This window comes from Pithys albifrons, chromosome 7 (assembly GCF_047495875.1).
Source record: "Pithys albifrons albifrons isolate INPA30051 chromosome 7, PitAlb_v1, whole genome shotgun sequence".
Classification (NCBI taxonomy): domain Eukaryota; kingdom Metazoa; phylum Chordata; class Aves; order Passeriformes; family Thamnophilidae; genus Pithys; species Pithys albifrons.
The window spans coordinates 1,545,470-1,563,477 of NC_092464.1; the positions used below are offsets into that span (position 1 = coordinate 1,545,470).

Genomic DNA, 18,008 nt, shown 5'->3' on the forward strand with positions numbered 1-18,008 from the left:
CCACCCCTGGGCAGGAATCCCACCCCTGGGCAGCAATGCCATCCCTGGGCAGCAATCCCACCCCTGGGCAGGAATGCCACCCCTGGGCAGCAGTGCCACCCCTGGGCAGCAATCCCACCCCTGGGCAGGAATGCCACCCCTGGGCAGGAATCCCACCCCTGGGCAGCAATCCCACCCCTGGGCAGCAATGCCACCCCTGGGCAGCAATGCCATCCCTGGGCAGCAATGCCACCCCTGGGCAGCAATGCCACCCCTGGGCAGGAATCCCACCCCTGGGCAGCAATGCCATCCCTGGGCAGCAATGCCACCCCTGGGCAGCAATGCCACCCCTGGGCAGGAATCCCACCCCTGGGCAGCAATGCCACCCCTGGGCAGCAATCCCACCCCTGGGCAGCAATGCCATCCCTGGGCAGCAGTGCCATCCCTGGGCAGCAATGCCATCCCTGGGCAGCAATGCCACCCCTGGGCAGCAATGCCACCCCTCTCCAGCCCCCAGGTCTGACCCCATCACCCAACACCCCTCGGCTTTGGGTTGTGGGTGGGTTTAGGATTAGGGCAGACCCAACTCGTAACACTCCTGACAAACCAGTCTGGGTTTGGCACGAGGTTGGGGCTGAGGGTTTAGTGTTAGGGGTAAGAATTAGGACTGGGATTAGGGCTCGGATATGGGGTTGGGGTTGGCATGGAGGTTTAAGGCAGGGTGCAGGGGTAAGGTTTAGATTTAGGATTAGGATTAAGGAGTATGGTTATGTTACAGGCTGTGAGTTAAGGTTAGGTCTAAGCTTTATAGTAAGGGTGTAGGGTTAGTCCTAAGATTAGGATTAAGGGTTGGGGTTTAGGACAAGCATGTAGGGTTAAGGTTTAGGATTTACAGTTTAGGATGAAGGCCAAGGTTATTTGCTAAAGTTAAGATTAGGGTTTGATTTACGGTTTAGGATTAGGGCTAAGGTTATTTCCTATGGTTAAGGTTAGGGTTTGGTTTAAGTTTAGGATTAAGGCTGAGGTTACTTCCTAGGGTTAGGGGTGGAGTTAGGGTTTGACTGAAGTTTAGGATTAAGGTCGAGGTTATTTCTAAAGTCAGGATTAGGATTTGATTTGCAGTTTATGATTAAGGCTGAGGTTATTTCCTAAAGTTAGCTTCATGCACCATAGATAAGGCTGGGCTTAGGCTCAGGTCTAACATCAGGGCTCAGTGGTCAGCAGTGCCATTAGGGTTAGGATTAAGGCTAAAGTTATTTTCTAAATTGAGGTTATGGTTAGGATTAAGGCTCAGTTTATTTCCTAAGTGAGGTTATGGTTAGGATTAAGGCTCATCTTATTTCCTAAGTGAGGTTATGGTTAGGATTAAGGCTCAGTTTATTTCCTAAGGTGAGCTCAGGGTTAGGGTTAAGGCCCAGGTTACACCCCAAGCTTAAATTCAAGCGCTGCAGGCAGGGCTGGGTTTAGTCTCAGGACTAACACCAGGGATCAGGCATTGGCAGCAAGGTCCAGAGCTCGGGTCTGGGAGCAGGAATGCCCATGGTGCCCACCCACCTTCTCGCTCCACAGGGCCTGGTTGTTGTGCCCCTCGGAGAAGAGGAAGTCCTGGAGCAGCCGGAGCAGCCGGAGGGCGTTGTGGGTGAGGCCGGGCAGGGTGCCCGGGCACGACTCGCGCAGGTCGCTCAGCGCCGACTCCAACATCATCTCCAGGAGGCTGCAGGGAGGGGGTGCTCAGGGGGTGCCCTGTGCCAGGGGGTGCCCTGTGCCCTGGGGGTGACCTGTGCCCTGGGGGTGCCCGTGGGGCTGGGTAGGGCTCCGTGGGCTGCCCTGTGCCCGGGGGGTGTTCTTGGGGTGACCTGTGCCCGGGGGGGTGTCCGTGGGACAGACAGGACTCCATGGGCTGCCCTGTGCCCTGGGGGTGCCCTGTGCCCTGGGGCTGACCATGGGGCTGGGTAGGGCTCCATAGGCTGCCCTGTACCCGGGGGGTGCCCTGTGCCCTGGGGGTGACCTGTGCCCTGGGGGTGCCCGTGGGACAGACAGGACTCCATGGGCTGCCCTGTGCCCTGGGGGTGACCATGGGGCTGGGTAGGGCTCCATAGGCTGCCCTGTACCCGGGGGGTGCCCTGTGCCCCGGGGGTGCCTGTGGGACAGGCAGGGCTCCGTGGGCTGCCCTGTGCCCTGGGGGTGCCCTGTGCCCGGGGGGTGTTCTTGGGGTGCCCTGTGCCCGGGGAGTGTTCTTGGGCTGCCCTGTGCCCTGGGGGTGACCTGTGCCCTGGGGGTGCCCGTGGGACAGACAGGACTCCATGGGCTGTCCTGTGCCCTGGGGATGCCCGTGGGGCTGGGTAGGGCTCCATGGGCTGCCCTGTGCCCGGGGGGTGTTCTTGGGGTGACCTGTGCCTGGGGGGGTGCCCGTGAGACAGGCAGGGCTCCATGGGCTGCCCTGTACCTAGGGGTGCCCTGTGCCCTGGGGGTGCCCATGGGACAGGCAGGGCTCCATGGGCTGCACTGTGACCTGGGGGTGCCCACAGGATGGGCAGGGCTCAGGAGAGGAGGAGAGGGAGCACTCCATGGGCTGCCCTGTACCTAGGTACCTGGGCACTGTGCCCTGTGCCCATGGGATGCCCATGGGACAGGCAGGGCTCCATGGGCTGCCCTGTACCTAGGGGTGCCCTGTGCCCTGGGGGTGCCCATGGGACAGGCAGGGCTCCATGGGCTGCCCTGTACTTAGGGGTGCCCTGTGCCCTGGGGGTGCCCATGGGACAGGCAGGGCTCCATGGGCTGCCCTGTGCCCTGGGGGTGCCCATGGGACAGGCAGGGCTCCATGGGCTGCCCTGTGCCCTGGGGGTGCCCATGGGACAGGCAGGGCTCCATGGGCTGCCCTGTACTTAGGGGTGCCCTGTGCCCTGGGGGTGCCCATGGGACAGGCAGGGCTCCATGGGCTGCCCTGTGCCCTGGGGGTGCCCATGGGGCAGGCAGGGCTCCATGGGCTGCCCTGTGCCCTGGGGATGCCCGTGGGGCAGGCAGGGCTCCATGGGCTGCCCTGTGCCCTGGGGGTGCCCATGGGGCAGGCAGGGCTCCATGGGCTGCCCTGTGCCCTGGGGGTGCCCGTGGGGCAGGCAGGGCTCGCTCACCTGCGCTTGATCTCGTCGGGCGGCCGCACCAGCTGGCAGGCCGTGCCCAGTTTGGTGAGCACGGAGAAGACCTGCCCGCGCTCGCGCCACGCCGCGTCGTCCCAGCCCTCCACGCCGCGCCACGTCACCGAGAAGAGGATGTTGGTCAGCAGGTTGCAAAGCTCCTCCTCGGGCGTTTGCTGCCAGCGCAGAGGGACAACCTCAGAATGTTCCCACATGGAAGGGACACACAAGGACCATCCAGTCCAACCCTCAGCCCTGCACAGGCCCATCCCCACGAGTCACTCCCTGTCCCCCAGAGCATCATCCAAACCCTCCTGGAGCTCTGGCAGCCTTGGGGCTGTGCCCACTGCCCTGGGGAGCCTGGTCAGTGCCCACCACCCTCTGGGGGAAGAGCCTTTCCATGAGATCCAACCCAACCCTGCCCTGACACAGCTCCAGCCATTCCCTGGGTGCTGCCCCTGCCCTGGCACAGCTCCAGCCATTCCCTGGGTGCTGTCCCTGCCCTGGCACAGCTCCAGCCATTCCCTGGGGGCTGTCCCTGCCCTGGCACAGCTCCAGCCATTCCCTGGGTGCTGCCCCTGCCCTGGCACAGCTCCAGCCATTCCCTGGGTGCTGTCCCTGCCCTGGCACAGCTCCAGCCATTCCCTGGGTGCTGTCCCTACCCTGGCACAGCTCCAGCCATTCCCTGGGTGCTGTCCCTGCCCTGGCACAGCTCCAGCCATTCCCTGGGTGCTGTCCCTGCCCTGGCACAGCTCCAGCCATACCCTGGGTGCTCTCCCTGCCCTGGCACAGCTCCAGCCATTCCCTGGGTGCTGTCCCTGCTCACACAGAGCAGAGCTCAGTGCCTGCCCCTCCTCTGCCCCTGCCAAGGAAGTTGTCCCTGCACTGAGGTCTCCCCTCAGCCTCCTCTTCTCCAGCTGGACAACACCAAGTGCCCTCAGTGCCCTCACACTCTCCAGGCCCTTCCCCATCCCTGTGTCCCTCCTTTGACACTCTCCAGTGGCTCAATCCCTTTCATTGTGTTCCCCCGAACTGCCCCACCATTGCAGGTGAGGCCACCCCAGTGCAGAGCAGAGCAGGACAATCCCCTCCCTGATGTCCCCAGGACAGGGATGTCCCTCCTGGCTCCAGGGCACAGCTGGCTCGTGCCCAGCTGCCCACCCACCAGGACCCCCAGGCTCCTTTCCCAGCACTCTCCCAGCCTCTCATGCCCACTCTGTCCATACAGACTGAGAGGCTGGTGCCCAGAAACCCCCCAGGGTGGTGGGTCTGAAGGTCTGGGGCTCACCTGGGGGTTGCTGGTGTTGGAGACATTGTCACTGGGCAGCATGTCCTGGTAGCTGCTCTCGTCCAGGACGTTGGAGAGGCTGGAGCTCTTGCGCGCCCGCATTCCCGGGAAGGGTTTGAAGCTCTCCAGGGGGGACGGGGTGCCAGGGACGCTGCCAGGGCTCTGGGCACCGCTCTCGGCCGTGGCCACAGAGCTGGTGCTGGCCAGGTCGAGTCCCAGGTCGAAGGGGGAGGTGGAGAAGGGCGAGAGCGGGTGGTAGACGCCGTCGCAGGGGGGTCCATCGCCGGGGTTGGAGGACGAGCGGCTGGCGCGGTCCGAGGAGTCGAAGGATCTGAAGTTGTAGGAGGGGAAGGCCTTGGAGCGGCCGCTCGGGGAGAGGGAGTGGTCGGAGAAGCCCTCAGAGAGCTCCTGGTCCGAGGCCTCGTAGCCCAGCGGGAGGAAGACATCGAGCTCCTGGAGCTCTGCCGGTGGGGGGCTCGTGCCCTCCTTGCCAGGGGGCTCGGATTGGCGCAGGAGCTCCAGGCAGCCCCCGCTGGTGCTCAGGCTGTGCTGGTGGGACTCGTAGGACTCCTTGATGTAGAGCTTGGTGAGCGTGTCCTGCCACCCAGCCAGCCTGGCCAGCTGCTTCACCAGGTCCTGCTGGGCGTAGATCAGGTGGAAGAGCTGCAGGAGAAGGAAAAGGGAGGAGACCTGATGATGCTGCCCCAGCTCCTGGTGGGTTCACTCATCCAAGGAGAAGGATATTGATTGCGAGTGTCCCAGATCCTCCATCACCATAACGGGGTGCTGGGGCTGCACCACTTCCATGTTGGCACATCCATGGACACGTTACCAGCCCCAGGGTGACAAGGTGACGACCCTGTCCCCTCACCTTGCGACAGAGATCGAGCCGCACGGTCAGCTCAGCCTGGTGGGACAGGGAAACCACGGCCACCAGGTCCTTGTAGTTGGGAGGGTCTGGGCACAAAGAGAAACAGGACAACAGTGGGACACCTGTGGTCCTCAAAAGCCACTGAAGATCTCAGCCCCAAGACTAGCTGAGCCTCGTGGGAAGCCACCAGTGATGCTCCCATGGGATGTTTTTGGGATGGGTGGCCTGGTGTTTTTGGCACACCGTACCTGCCCCAAGCACCTGCTCGGAGAGGCAGCGGAAGAGCAGCACGGAGCTGGGGACATCACTGAGGTAGGAGATGAGCCCCTGGTACCCGATGTCCTTCAGCTTCAGGCGGCTCTTGCTGCGCTCGGGGACCTTCTCGTACTTCAGCATCTTGTAGAGGATCTGGAGAGCCAGTGAGAGGTGTCACCTCTCTGGGGACAGCAAGAGGCCGGCGCTGGGGACCTGCCTTACCTTGAAGACTCTCTCCCGCACTTCATCTGAAAACTTCTTCTGCACCAGCAGTGAGAACAGCACCTCCACCTGGCCTGGCTCGAAGAGGAAGGCAAAGAGCTGCTCCTGGGCAGGTGAGCCCTTCAGCAGGCTGTGGATCACCTCCAGCGCCCCACAGACCTGCAGCACACGGGGCTGGTCATCCCCTGCCCTCCAGGTGCCCCTCTAGAACCTCAGTGGCTTCTCCCCACCTGCTGCTGGGTGCTGGCCAAGCCACTGAGGAGTTTGGGGACCACGGGGGCTCAGGGATGTACCTGCTGCTCATCCTGGGCCCCAGCCAGGTAGCTCAGCAAGCTCTGCATCTCCTCCCCAGAGAAGCTCCTGCAGAAGAAATCCTTCACGAGGCTGAAGAGGGATGTCTGCACTGTCTTGATGTCATCGGTGGCCGTGGTCTTCTCCCTGGAGGTGCTGATGGACAGACACACATGGGGACGTGTGTCTGTCCCCGTGACCCATCACCAGCATCATCCCAAACCCCACCACGAAGCCCGAGGAGCTCCAGGGCAGCCCCATGGGGACATCCAGGGATCTTCTGGCCCATGGGGAATGTCCACCCCACACTTTTGTGTCTCTGCAGGGTGTGAGCACCCCCAGGATCATGAACATGCAGCAACACATCAAACAAGCAAAGGGCACCAACTCCTTGCAGGAGCCACCACGCTCTTGGTGGCTGCTGAAGTGATGGTGGGGCTGGATTTGGGAGCCAGGCACAGGCTTGGAATGGGACAGGACCACATGGAGCAGAACATCCTGCACCCACCACGTTCCCACAGCAGGAGGAGGGATGTTACCCCAAGACAATGGTGTCTAGCCCGAAGCTGGAGCTCCCAAGGGTGGGGCCCCCCACCCCCAGCCCCCTGTCAGTGTCCCCAGTCCCAGCTCTCACCCGTAGTGGGTGCGGATGGAGTCGAGCACGTACTGCACCCCGTACTTCCTACGGACACGCTGCCTGTGCTCCTTCACCACACTGCCCAGGTACTGGATGTGACCTGCAGGGACAAGTGTGAGCAGCCTGGAGGCCAGTGGGGACAGAGGCCATCCCCAGGCCACCCTGGTCCCACTTCCAGGCCTCCCAGGCCACCCCAGTCCCACCACCAGGCCCACCGAATCCCACCCCCAAGTCCCCCCTGGTCTCACCCCCCAGGTCTCCCCAGGTCCCTCCAGGTCCCCCTACCAGACTCCCCAGGTCCCACTCCCAAGACCCTTCTGTCCCACCCCTTGGGTCCCTCTAGGTCCCATTCTCAGGTCCCCACCAAGTTCCCCCAGGTCCCACCCCTGAGCCCCCCCTGTCCCTCCCCCAGGCCCCCCTTAGGTCCTACCTCCAGGCACCCCGAGTGCCACCCTGAGGTCCCATCCCCAGATGCCCCCAGGTCTCATCCTCAGACCCCCCAGGTCCCACCCCCAGGCCCCCCCCGGGCCCATTCCCAGGTCCCATCCCTGTCTCACCCCCAGGTCCCACTCCCAGGCCCCCCTGAGTCCCAATCCGAAGTCCTTCCTGCTTCCACACCCAGGTCCCCACCAGATGCCTCCAGGTCCCACCCCCAGGTCGCTCCAGGTCCCCCCACCACATTTCCCAAGTCCCACCCCTAGGTCCCCCTGTCCCACCCCCAGGCCCCCAGGTCCCACCCCAAGGTCCCACCCCCAGGTCCCTCCAAGTTTCCCCCTGGACTCCCCAGGTCCTCCCCCAGACCCCCCCCCCCCCTCAAAGGTCCCCCCCCCTCCCCAGGTCCCCCCAGCAGGTCCCTCCAGGTCCCACCCCCAGGTTTCACCTCTGTGTCACCCCGAGGTGCCCCCAGGTCCCATCCCCAGGTACCCCCCAGACCCCCCCAGGTCCCTGCCCAGAACCCCAGGTCCTACCTGTGTCACCCCCAGGTCCCACCCCCAGGTCTCTCCCCAGATCCCCAGGTCCTACCTCTGTGTCACCCCCAGGTCCCTCCCCAGATCCCCCCAGGTTCCACCCCCAGCTCCCACCTCAGTGTCACCCCCAGGTCCCACCCCCAGGTCCCCCGCCAGACCCCCCCAGGTCCCACCCCCAGGTCCCTCCCCAGATCCCCCAGGTCCCACCCTCAGGTCCCTCCCCAGAACCCCCGGTCCCACCCCCAGGTCCCTCCCCAGATCCCCCAGGTCCCAGCCCCAGGTCCCACCCCCAGGTCCCACCCCCAGGTCCCACCCCCAGGTCCCACCCCCAGGTCCCACCTAAGCGCACGGCGAAGTCGCTGTTGCTCCAGATGCGGAAGTCGAAGAGGAGGTGCTGGTAGAGGAGGTGCAGCAGGACCCCACTGCCCTCGGAGGCCACCTGCTCCAGGAGCAGCTGCGAGGCCACCAGCGTGCTCATGTCCAGCAGAGTGCCAGGGACCTGCCAGGGCCAGAGGGCACACTGGTACCACCCCTGGCACCACTGGGAGTGCCCTGGGCAGCACAGGATGGAGCTCTGGGAGTGCCCTGGGCAGCACAGGATGGAGCCCTGGGAATGCCCTGGAGCTCTGGGGGCACTCTGGGCAGCACAGGATGGAGCTCTAGGGGCACCCTGGGCAGCACAGGATGGAGCTCTGGGGGCACCCTGGGCAGCACAGGATGGAGCTCTGGGAGTGCCCTGTAGCTCTGAGGGCACCCTGGGCAGCACAGGATGGAGCTCTGGGGGCACCCTGGGCAGGCCAGGGAGTGCCCTGGGCAGCACAGGATGGAGCCCTGGGAATGCCCTGGAGCTCTGGGAATGCCCTGGGCAGCACAGGATGGAGCTCTGGGAGTGTCCTGGGCAGCACAGGATGGAACTCTGGGAGTGTCCTGGGCAGCACAGGATGGAGCTCTGGGAGTGTCCTGGGCAGCACAGGATGGAGCTCTGGGAGTGCCCTGGGCAGCACAGGATGGAGCTCTGGGGGCACCCTGGGCAGCACAGGATGGAGCCCTGGGAATGCCCTGGAGCTCTGGGGGCACTCTGGGCAGCACAGGATGGAGCTCTGGGGGCACTCTGGGCAGGCCAGGGAGTGCCCTGGGCAGCACAGGATGGAGCCCTGGGAATGCCCTGGAGCTCTGGGGGCACTCTGGGCAGCACAGGATGGAGCTCTGGGGGCACTCTGGGCAGGCCAGGGAGTGCCCTGGGCAGCACAGGATGGAGCCCTGGGAATGCCCTGGAGCTCTGGGAATGCCCTGGGCAGCACAGGATGGAGCTCTGGGAGTGTCCTGGGCAGCACAGGATGGAACTCTGGGAGTGTCCTGGGCAGCACAGGATGGAGCCCTGGGAATGCCCTGGAGTTCTGGGAGCACTCTGGGCAGCACAGGATGGAGCTCTGGGGGCACTCTGGGCAGCACAGGATGGAGCTCTGGGGGCACCCTGGGCAGCACAGGATGGAGCTCTGGGAATGCCCTGGAGTTCTGGGAGCACTCTGGGCAGCACAGGATGGAGCTCTGGGGGCACTCTGGGCAGCACAGGATGGAGCTCTGGGGGCACTCTGGGCAGCACAGGATGGAGCTCTGGGGGCACCCTGGGCAGCACAGGATGGAGCTCTGGGAGTGCCCTGTAGCTCTGAGGGCACCCTGGACAGCACAGGATGGAGCTCTGGGGGCACTCTGGGCAGCCCAGGGAGTGCCCTGGGCAGCACAGGATGGAGCCCTGGAAATGCCCTGGAGCTCTGGGGGCACCCTGGGCAGCACAGGATGGAGCTCTGGGAGTGCCCTGGGCAGCACAGGATGGAGCTCTGGGAGTGCCCTGGGCAGCACAGGATGGAGCTCTGGGGGCACTCTGGGCAGCCCAGGGAGTGCCCTGGGCAGCACAGGATGGAGCCCTGGAAATGCCCTGGAGCTCTGGGGGCACCCTGGGCAGCACAGGATGGAGCCCTGGAAATGCCCTGGAGCTCTGGGGGCACCCTGGGCAGCACAGGATGGAGCCCTGGAAATGCCCTGGAGCTCTGGGGGCACCCTGGGCAGCACAGGATGGAGCCCTGGAAATGCCCTGGAGCTCTGGGGGCACCCTGGGCAGCACAGGATGGAGCTCTGGAAATGCCCTGGAGCTCTGGGGGCACCCTGGGCAGCACAGGATGGAGCCCTGGAAATGCCCTGGAGCTCTGGGGGCACCCTGGGCAGCACAGGATGGAGCTCTGGAAATGCCCTGGAGCTCTGGGGGCACCCTGGGCAGCACAGGATGGAGCCCTGGAAATGCCCTGGAGCTCTGGGGGCACCCTGGGCAGCACAGGATGGAGCTCTGGAAATGCCCTGGAGCTCTGGGGGCACCCTGGGCAGCACAGGATGGAGCTCTGGGGGCACCCTGGGAAACACAGACACAGCTCTGGGGGCACCCTGGGTAGCCCAGGATGCAGCAATGGGACCCCCCCACCTTCTGCAGCAGCGCCCCGACGATGGCAGGCCCGTGGCACTGCACCAGACTCTCCTGGTTCACCGGGTGGTTGCGGAGGAAGTTCTTGAGCAGCAGCAGGAAGGCGGCCACGCTGTTCCTCTCCAGCCTGCTCTCTGCAAGGCACAGAGCTGTGAGTGCCAGCACCCTCCTGCAGCCCCCACCACCAGCTTCGCTCTCCAGACTCTGCACCCTCTGCCCCTGTTTTTCTCATAGTTATAGAATCATAGAATGGATTGGGTTGGAAAAGACCTCTGAGATCAGCAAGTCCGATTGGGTTGGAAAAGACCTCCAAGATCATCAAGTCCAACCCTTGATCCAACCCCACTGTGATCACCAGCCCAGGGCACAGAGTGCCCTGGGCTGGTGATCACAGTGGGGTTGGATCAAGATGTGGTGGATTCTCACTCAGTGCCACATCCATAGAATGGATTGGGTTGGAAAAGCCCTCTGAGATCATCGAGTCCAGCCCTTGGTCCAACTCCAGTCCCTTTACCAGATCATGGCACTCAGTGCCACGGCCAAGCTCAGCTGAAAAACCTCCAGGGATGGGGAATCCGCCCCCTCTCTGGGCAGCCCATTCCAATCCCTGAGCACTCTCTCTGCAAAGGATTTTTTTCTCATCTCCCACTTCAATTTCCCCTGGCAGAGCTTGAGCCCATCGTGCCCCCTTGTCCTATTGCTGAGTGCCTGGGAGAAGAGACCAACCCCCACCTGGCCAGAACTTCCCTTCAGGCAGTTCCAGACAGTGCTGAGGTCACCTCTGAGCCTCCTCTTCTCCAGGCTGAACACCCCCAGCTCCCTCAGCCTCTCCCCACAGCACTTGTGCTCCAGTCCCTTCTCCAGCCTCGTTGCTCTTCTCATTTGGGTTGGAAGAGACCTTTGAGATCATCAAATCCAACCCTTGATCCAACCCCACTGTGATCACCAGCCCATCACAGTGGGGTTGGATCAAGACATGGTGGATTCTCTGTCTCTGGAGGTGGATTCTCTGTCTATGGCCCCGCTCCAGCCCCTCAATCTCTTTCCTGAACTGAGGAGTAAATGGACTGGAGTTGGACCAAGGGTTGGACTTGATGATCTCAGTGGTCTTTTCCAACCCAATCAATTCTATGATTCTATGATTCCATGAGCCCAGAACTGAACACAACACTCCAGGTGTGGCCTCACCAGCGCTGAGTACGGGGGTCATGGAGGAATAGCCTCTGTTGCTCTGAGCTTGGGAATGAGCAGCTGGGTGGCAGCAGAAGGCACAATCCACCCATGCCAAAGGCTCCTGGATGGACCAAGCCCTGCTCTAAGACACCAAAGACTCCACCCACAGGCAACCCGGGGGTGGCCAGATCCACCCTCACCTTCCCAGAAGTGCTTGTTTATGACTAATTGGGTCATAACAGTATTAGAAGTGGCTTCTCCACCACCCTGTAACTCCTGGTGCCTCAGGCAAAACCTCTCCTGTCCGTGGTAGACACCAGGAACACCTTCATGGCACTGTGGTTACCTCCAACCACCTGAGCAGGACAACTCCCACTCCACATCCCCTGAGCTCCTCACCTGAGGACTTTCCCAGCGGGATAAGCAGGCCCTGGGCATTCCTGGAGGACGTCAGCTCTGGCCCCACCAGGTCGTTGGTCTCCTCCTCATCCTCGGGCTCCTCCTTCTCGGACACCACTTGCTCGAGCAGGGGCAGGAGCACACCCATCCCTCCCACGCAGTTGACCACGTCCTGATGGAGGGAGGGAGGGGAAGAGGAGGCTCCACAGCCACCTGTGGTCCCCAAAAGTCACCCGTTCCCTTGCCCCACCCATGGTGCCCACCCTGGATGGGGCAGACAGGTCCTTAGGGGACCCACAGGTCATGCAGATCCTTGGTGGACTCAGCAGAGTCCATGTGAGGTTCAGGGGAGCCACCAACACCCTGTGGGGCTCCTGTCCTGGGTACCCCAGGAGGGCCCCACCTGCCTCCAAGCCACGGCGTGGACGTGCCACCCTGTGCCCACCGTACCTTGATGTCCCAGTTGACCACCTTGTGTCCCGTCAGCCTCCCGTCCAGGCCATGGCTGGGAGAGAGGTCCAGGCAGATGTTGTTCCTGCAGGCCTAGAGGAGAGCACCATGGGAGCATCCTCGTGCTCCTGGAGATGTCCCTCACGGTGGAGGGTCTGCCAGCGCTGTCCCTGTCCCCAGGGGGGTGTCTCTCCTCACCTGGGGGGTGTAGTACAGCAGGAGTTTGCTGCTGAGCTCCACCAGGTCACCTTCCAGTGTGAACGGTGACGTGACATTCGGTCCTGGGGGAAGAGGACTGGGGTGAGCTGGGACACGGTGGAGGAAAGAGACCCTGGTGCCACCAGCACCCCTGTGGACATGCCCTGCATCCCACCCTGATGTACCTGCACAGAACAGAGCCTTGACCTGGGCTTGCTGCAGAGCCTCACAAAAGATGGCCACGGAGCCCAGGTGACCCTCCAGGGAGGTGGGGCTGCCCCACTCCATGTCCTGGCTCCCGGCCACCGTGGTGGCCACCACCCCCTCCGTGGGCAGCTGACTGGGGGTCCAGGAGTGGGGGCCAAGGGTGGCAGGGACAGACTGGGAGCGTCCCAGCACAGGGTGTGAGGGGAATGCCAGCTCCGGGCCGTGGGGCGCCGGCGGGTGGCCGGTGGTGGCGGTGGCAGCGGTGGTGGTGGTCCGGTGACCCGCGGAGCCGATGCAGCAGGAGGTGAAGGACTGGAAGGGAGAAGGGGTCGTGCTCAGCCCCCATCATGCCATGGGAAGGGGTCTGGTGGGGCAATGGGGGGGTCCTTCACCTCGTGGAGGGAGGGGAAGAGGAGCTGCGCCGTCTTCCTCAGCTGCCCGTCGGCGTAGACGCTGACGACGTTCTGGCCGAAGGGCCGGCGGCCGGCGACGTGGACAATGTCCACACAGTGCTGGGGGACGGTGAGGGGGTCAGGGTGTCCTCACCGACCCCTGGTGGGGACAGGAATGGGGGTGATGCTCACCCAAGCCGAGTCATTGAAGGCAAACTCCGGCAGTGCCACGGTCATGTAGTCCTTCTTGGTGCACACGGCCACCACCAGCACGCCGCCCGCGGTGAAGAACGCCTCGAAGCCCGTCCCGCCCGCCGTGAAGAAGCTGAGGGAGGAGAAACACGGGGGAGATGGTGGTGCTGCCCCTCCTCATCCTCACCTCCCCCCTCCCAGCCCCTCATCCATCACCACCTGTAGAGCTGCCTCCTCTTCGGCCTCGCCGGCGGCTCCGGCTCTTCCTCACTCAGGCACAACCAGGCGTGGAAGGCGAAGGCGCCGCCAGGCCACTTCTGGATGGTGGGCACCATGATGCCGGCCATGCCCGGGCTCAGGTCGAAGCTCCGCAGCGCCCGGGGCGGCCCCTCTGCCCTGGCCATGCCCGACAGCGCCCGGATGACGGGCACCACGTAGGGGTGCGGGCCCCGGCCGCGCTCGCGCCGCAGCAGCCGCAGCAGCCGCCGCAGCTCGCCGGGCCGGATGGACAGGCTGCCCAGCGCCCGCAGCAGCTCCAGCAGGTTGTGGCAGCAGGCGGTGGGCAGCGCCGGCTCGGTGCCCAGCGCGGCCAGCAGGCAGCCCACCATGCCAGCCTTGACGCAGGTGAGGCGGTTGGGCAGGGAGGCCTCGCAGAGCTGGCGCAGCCACCCCGCCAGCCGCAGCTGCAGCTCCCGGCACCGCAGCGCCGGCAGCCACGCCAGCAGCAGCAGCAGAGGCTGCTCGTTGCGGATGGCACGCACCGGGAAGGAGCTGTGGTCGCCCTCCACGGCCTGTTGGGACACAAGAGGTGGTTGGGGCAGCTTCAAACCCGTGGCAGGGTTGGATCATCCCTATGGTCACCCCGGGGTGGCAGCAGAGACCTCGTGCACCAAAAGTCTTGGAGACTTCTGTGCACTGAAGTCTTAAACAGACCCCTGTGCACAAAAACTGTCTGGAGATTCCTGTCCATCAAAAGTCTTGGAGACCCCTGTGCATCAAAAGTCTTAGAGACTCCTGTGCACCAAAACTCCTCGAGATTCCTGCACATCAAAAGTCTTGGAGATTCCTGTGCACCAAAAGTCTTGGAGAAGTATCAAAAGTCTTGGAGACCTCTGTGCATTAAGCCCCTTGGAGACTCCTGTGCACTAAAACTCAGGAGATTCCTGTGCACCAAAAGTCTTGGAGACTCCTGTCCATCAAAAGTCTTGGAGACTCCTGTCCATCAAAAGTCTTGGAGATTCCTGTGCGCCAAAAGTTTTGGAGACTCCTGTGCGCCAAAAGTCTTGGAGATTCCTGTGCACCAAAAGTCTTGGAGACTCCTGTGCATCAAAAGTCTTGAAGACCTCTGTGCATCAAAAGTCTTGAAGACCTCTGTGCATCAAAAGTCTTAGAGACTCCTGTGCACTAAAACTCCTCGAGATTCCTGCACATCAAAAGTCTTGGAAACTCCTGTGCACTAAAACTCTTGGAGACCCCCATTCATGAAGGATCTTGGAGATCATCATGAATCAAGGATCTTGGAGACCCCCATTTTGGAGATCCTCGTGCACCAAGAACCTTGGAGACCCTCCCATGTCCAGCAGTACCAGAGCCACTTCCACATCCAAAAGGGCTCAAACTCTCCAAAGCTGAGCGTGACTCCAAGCCAAGGATGGCCCCAGGGCCCTCTGGGACGGAGCTGATGGGGACACCCCTGGATGGAGAGAACTGGGGGGCTGAGCTCCACCCCAACCACCCACACCCAGCACGGAGGAGAAGTGGGAAGGGGCTCACCATGTTGAGGAGCTCCTGGAGCAGGCGCTGGGTGGGCTGCCCTTGGCTCCTCAGCACCTCGTAGAGGTGGGTGTAGCCGATGCGCTCCTTGAACACCTCCTGCCAGCACAGGGACATGTGGGGTGGCATCCTGAGCCCACACCGGCTGCTGCTGCCACCCCAGCCCAGCTGGGACGTGACAACACGCCAGCCCATGCCCATTTGGGGGTGCCCTCTGGCTGGCTGCCCACCTTGGCCGAGGGGGAGTTGCTCATGATGGCCGTGAGCACCTTGAGGGCGTGCACCGCGATGGCATCGGAGCCGCTGGCACCATCCTGCGGGACAGGGAACGGTGGGGCTGTGGAGCCAGGGGCATGGGGGGCACAGGGGGACATGGAGGGGCTGTGGAGCCAGGGGACACAGGGGGGCACAGGGGAACATGGAGGGGCTGTGGAGTCAGGGGACACAGGGGGGACTGTGGAGCCAAGGGGCACGGGGGGGCATGGGGGACATGGGACGTGGTGGGGCTGCAAAGCCAGGGGGCACGGGGGCACAGGGGCCACGGGGGACACAGTGGGGCTGCAGAGCCAGGGGGCACGGGGGGGGCAGGGGACATGGGGGACATAGGGGACACAGGGGACATGGCCACCATGCCCAGTGGTGGCACTGTGGGGAGCCAGGGGGCATGGGGGGAGTTGGGGAGCCGGGGGGCACAGGGGGCACAGGGGACACAGCCAGTGCACCCGGTGGTGGCACTGTGGGGAGCCAGGGGACACGGTGGGGCTGCAGAGCCAGGGGGCACAGGGGACACGGGGTGCACAGGGGACACGGCCACCAGCCCGGTGGTGGCACTGCAGGGTGGCCCTCCTGTACCTGCTGCAGGCCATCCCTGCTCCGTGTGGGGACCTCGTCCTGGGCTTCACCCGCCTCGTGGGAGCTGCTGAGGTAGAGCTGTGGGACATGGGGGGGAGTGGGACACGGGGACATGGTGGGGGGGTGGGACACGGGGACATGGTGGGGGGGTGGGACACGGGGACATGGTGGGGGCGCAGGACACAGGGACACAGTGGGGGCGCAGGACACAGGGACATGGTGGGGGGTGTGGGACATGGGGACATGGAGGGGGAGCAGGACACAGGGACACAGTGGGGGGTGGGACACGGGGACATGGTGGGGGCGCAGGACACGGGGACACAGTGGGGGGGTGTGGGACACAGGGACACAGTGGGGGAGTGGGACACAGGGACACAGTGTGGGGGGGTGTGGGACACAGGGACACAGTGGGGGGGAGTGGGACACAGGGTGGGCATGGGACACAGGGTGGGCATGGGACACAGGGATGGAGGGACACAGGGTGGGCATGGGAGACATGGATGGAGGGACACAGAGTGGGCATGGGACACAGGGATGGAGGGACACAGGGTGGGCATGGGACACAGGGACGGAGGGGCACAGAGTGGGCATGGGAGACATGGATGGAGGGGCACAGGGTGGGCATGGGGCACAGGGACATGAGGGGTGTAGGACATGAGGACACAGGTACGTGGGTTTGGAGGGGTGACCATCCCATTGTGTCCCAGAATACCCAGAGCCAGGCAGGGCAGGGCAGGGCTGTGCCCACTGGGGTGGCCATTCCAGCCTGTCCCAGGGTCCCCCAGTGCCCAGCAGGGCAGGGCTGTGCCCCCTGGGGTGGCTGTTCCAGGCTGTCCCAGGGTCCCCCAGTGCAGGGCAGGGCAGGGTGGGGTTGGCACCCCAGGGTGGCTGTTCCAGGCTGTCCCAGGGTCCCCCAGTGCTGGGCAGGGCAGGGTGGGGTTGGCACCCCAGGGTGGCTGTTCCAGGCTGTCCCAGGGTCCCCCAGTGCTGGGCAGGACAGGGCTGTGCCCACTGGGGTGGCCATTCCAGCCTGTCCCAGGGTCCCCCAGTGCTGGGCAGGACAGGGCTGTGCCCACTGGGGTGGCCATTCCAGCCTGTCCCAGGGTCCCCCAGTGCCCAGCAGGGCAGGGCTGTGCCCCCTGGGGTGGCTGTTCCAGGCTGTCCCAGGGTCCCCCAGCGCCCGGCAGGACAGGGCTGTGCCCACTGGGGTGGCCATTCCAGCCTGTCCCAGGGTCCCCCAGAGCCTGGCAGGGCATGGTGGGGTTGGCACCCCAGGGTGGCTGTTCCAGCCTGTCCCAGGGTCCCCCAGTGCTGGGCAGGGCAGGGTGGGGTTGGCACCCCAGGGTGGCTGTTCCAGGCTGTCCCAGGGTCCCCCAGAGCCTGGCAGGGCAGGGTGGGGTTGGCACCCCAGGGTGGCTGTTCCAGGCTGTCCCAGGGTCCCCAAGTGCCCAGCAGGGCAGGGTGGGGTTGGCACCCCAGGGTGGCCGTTCCAGGCTGTCCCAGGGTCCCCCAGTGCTGGGCAGGGCAGGGTGGGGTTGGCACCCCAGGGTGGCTATTCCAGGCTGTCCCAGGGTCCCCCAGAGCCTGGCAGGGCATGGTGGGGTTGGCACCCCAGGGTGGCTGTTCCAGCCTGTCCCAGGGTCCCCCAGCGCCCGGCAGGGCAGGGCAGGGTAGGGCTGTGCCCGCCGGGGTGGCCATTCCAGGCTGTCCCAGGGTCCCCCAGCGCCTGGCAGGGCAGGGCTGTGCCCCCCGGGTGGTGCCCGCTCCGTACCGTGCTGTTCTGCAGCAGGCGGATGATGTGCTCGAAGCAGTTGTTGCTCAGGAACAGGGCCTGGAGCACGGGCTGGTCCTCGCAGTGCAGCATGGCAGGGATGGCACCTACGGGGTGGCACAGGATGGCACGGGGTGGCACAGGATGGCACGGGATGGCACTTCGGCTCAGCTCCGCCGCGTTCCCGCCGGGAATGCCCACCCCGAGCCACCTACCCAGCATGAGCACGCGCAGGGCCACGACGGCCTCGGGGGGTTCCGCAGGCACGTGGGCGTTGAGCGCGCGGAAGAATCCGTCGAGCAGCGGGCGCAGGGCGGCGGGGCCGGCGCCGGGACGGGCACCGTGCAGCGCGTGCACCGCGGCCACCAGGCAGCGCAGCGCGGCCTCCGCCGTGCCAGGGGCGCTGCCCGCCCGCAGCTGCGCCAGCAGCGCCTCCGCGGCCGCTGGGGAGAGGGCCTCGAGCGCGTTGCGCTGTCGGGACAG

The 18,008-nt window shown here is 64.4% G+C and overlaps 1 protein-coding gene across 4 annotated transcripts in view; it reads right to left on the reverse strand.

The window, feature by feature from the left end:
- NBEAL2 (neurobeachin like 2) overlaps positions 1 to 18,008 on the reverse strand; it is a 55,165-nt gene that overhangs the window by 19,434 nt on the left and 17,723 nt on the right. For all 4 annotated transcript variants that reach the window (XR_011698240.1, XM_071559866.1, XM_071559867.1 and 1 more), the window contains exons 8-29: positions 17,741 to 17,996; positions 17,526 to 17,632; positions 15,755 to 15,832; positions 15,133 to 15,216; positions 14,903 to 15,001; positions 13,349 to 13,920; positions 13,130 to 13,262; positions 12,938 to 13,057; positions 12,524 to 12,857; positions 12,339 to 12,421; positions 12,141 to 12,233; positions 11,691 to 11,862; positions 10,119 to 10,252; positions 7,985 to 8,144; positions 6,675 to 6,777; positions 6,043 to 6,196; positions 5,750 to 5,908; positions 5,521 to 5,680; positions 5,273 to 5,358; positions 4,402 to 5,064; positions 3,111 to 3,289; positions 1,534 to 1,693 (exon numbers count right to left, since the gene is read on the reverse strand). Coding sequence is in view for 3 of the 4 variants with exons in the window: in XM_071559866.1 (XP_071415967.1) it covers positions 1,534 to 1,693; positions 3,111 to 3,289; positions 4,402 to 5,064; positions 5,273 to 5,358; positions 5,521 to 5,680; positions 5,750 to 5,908; positions 6,043 to 6,196; positions 6,675 to 6,777; positions 7,985 to 8,144; positions 10,119 to 10,252; positions 11,691 to 11,862; positions 12,141 to 12,233; positions 12,339 to 12,421; positions 12,524 to 12,857; positions 12,938 to 13,057; positions 13,130 to 13,262; positions 13,349 to 13,920; positions 14,903 to 15,001; positions 15,133 to 15,216; positions 15,755 to 15,832; positions 17,526 to 17,632; positions 17,741 to 17,996 (4,089 nt within the window). In the remaining variant the exon portion in view is untranslated. The remainder of the gene's footprint in view (positions 1 to 1,533; positions 1,694 to 3,110; positions 3,290 to 4,401; positions 5,065 to 5,272; positions 5,359 to 5,520; positions 5,681 to 5,749; positions 5,909 to 6,042; positions 6,197 to 6,674; positions 6,778 to 7,984; positions 8,145 to 10,118; positions 10,253 to 11,690; positions 11,863 to 12,140; positions 12,234 to 12,338; positions 12,422 to 12,523; positions 12,858 to 12,937; positions 13,058 to 13,129; positions 13,263 to 13,348; positions 13,921 to 14,902; positions 15,002 to 15,132; positions 15,217 to 15,754; positions 15,833 to 17,525; positions 17,633 to 17,740; positions 17,997 to 18,008) is intronic.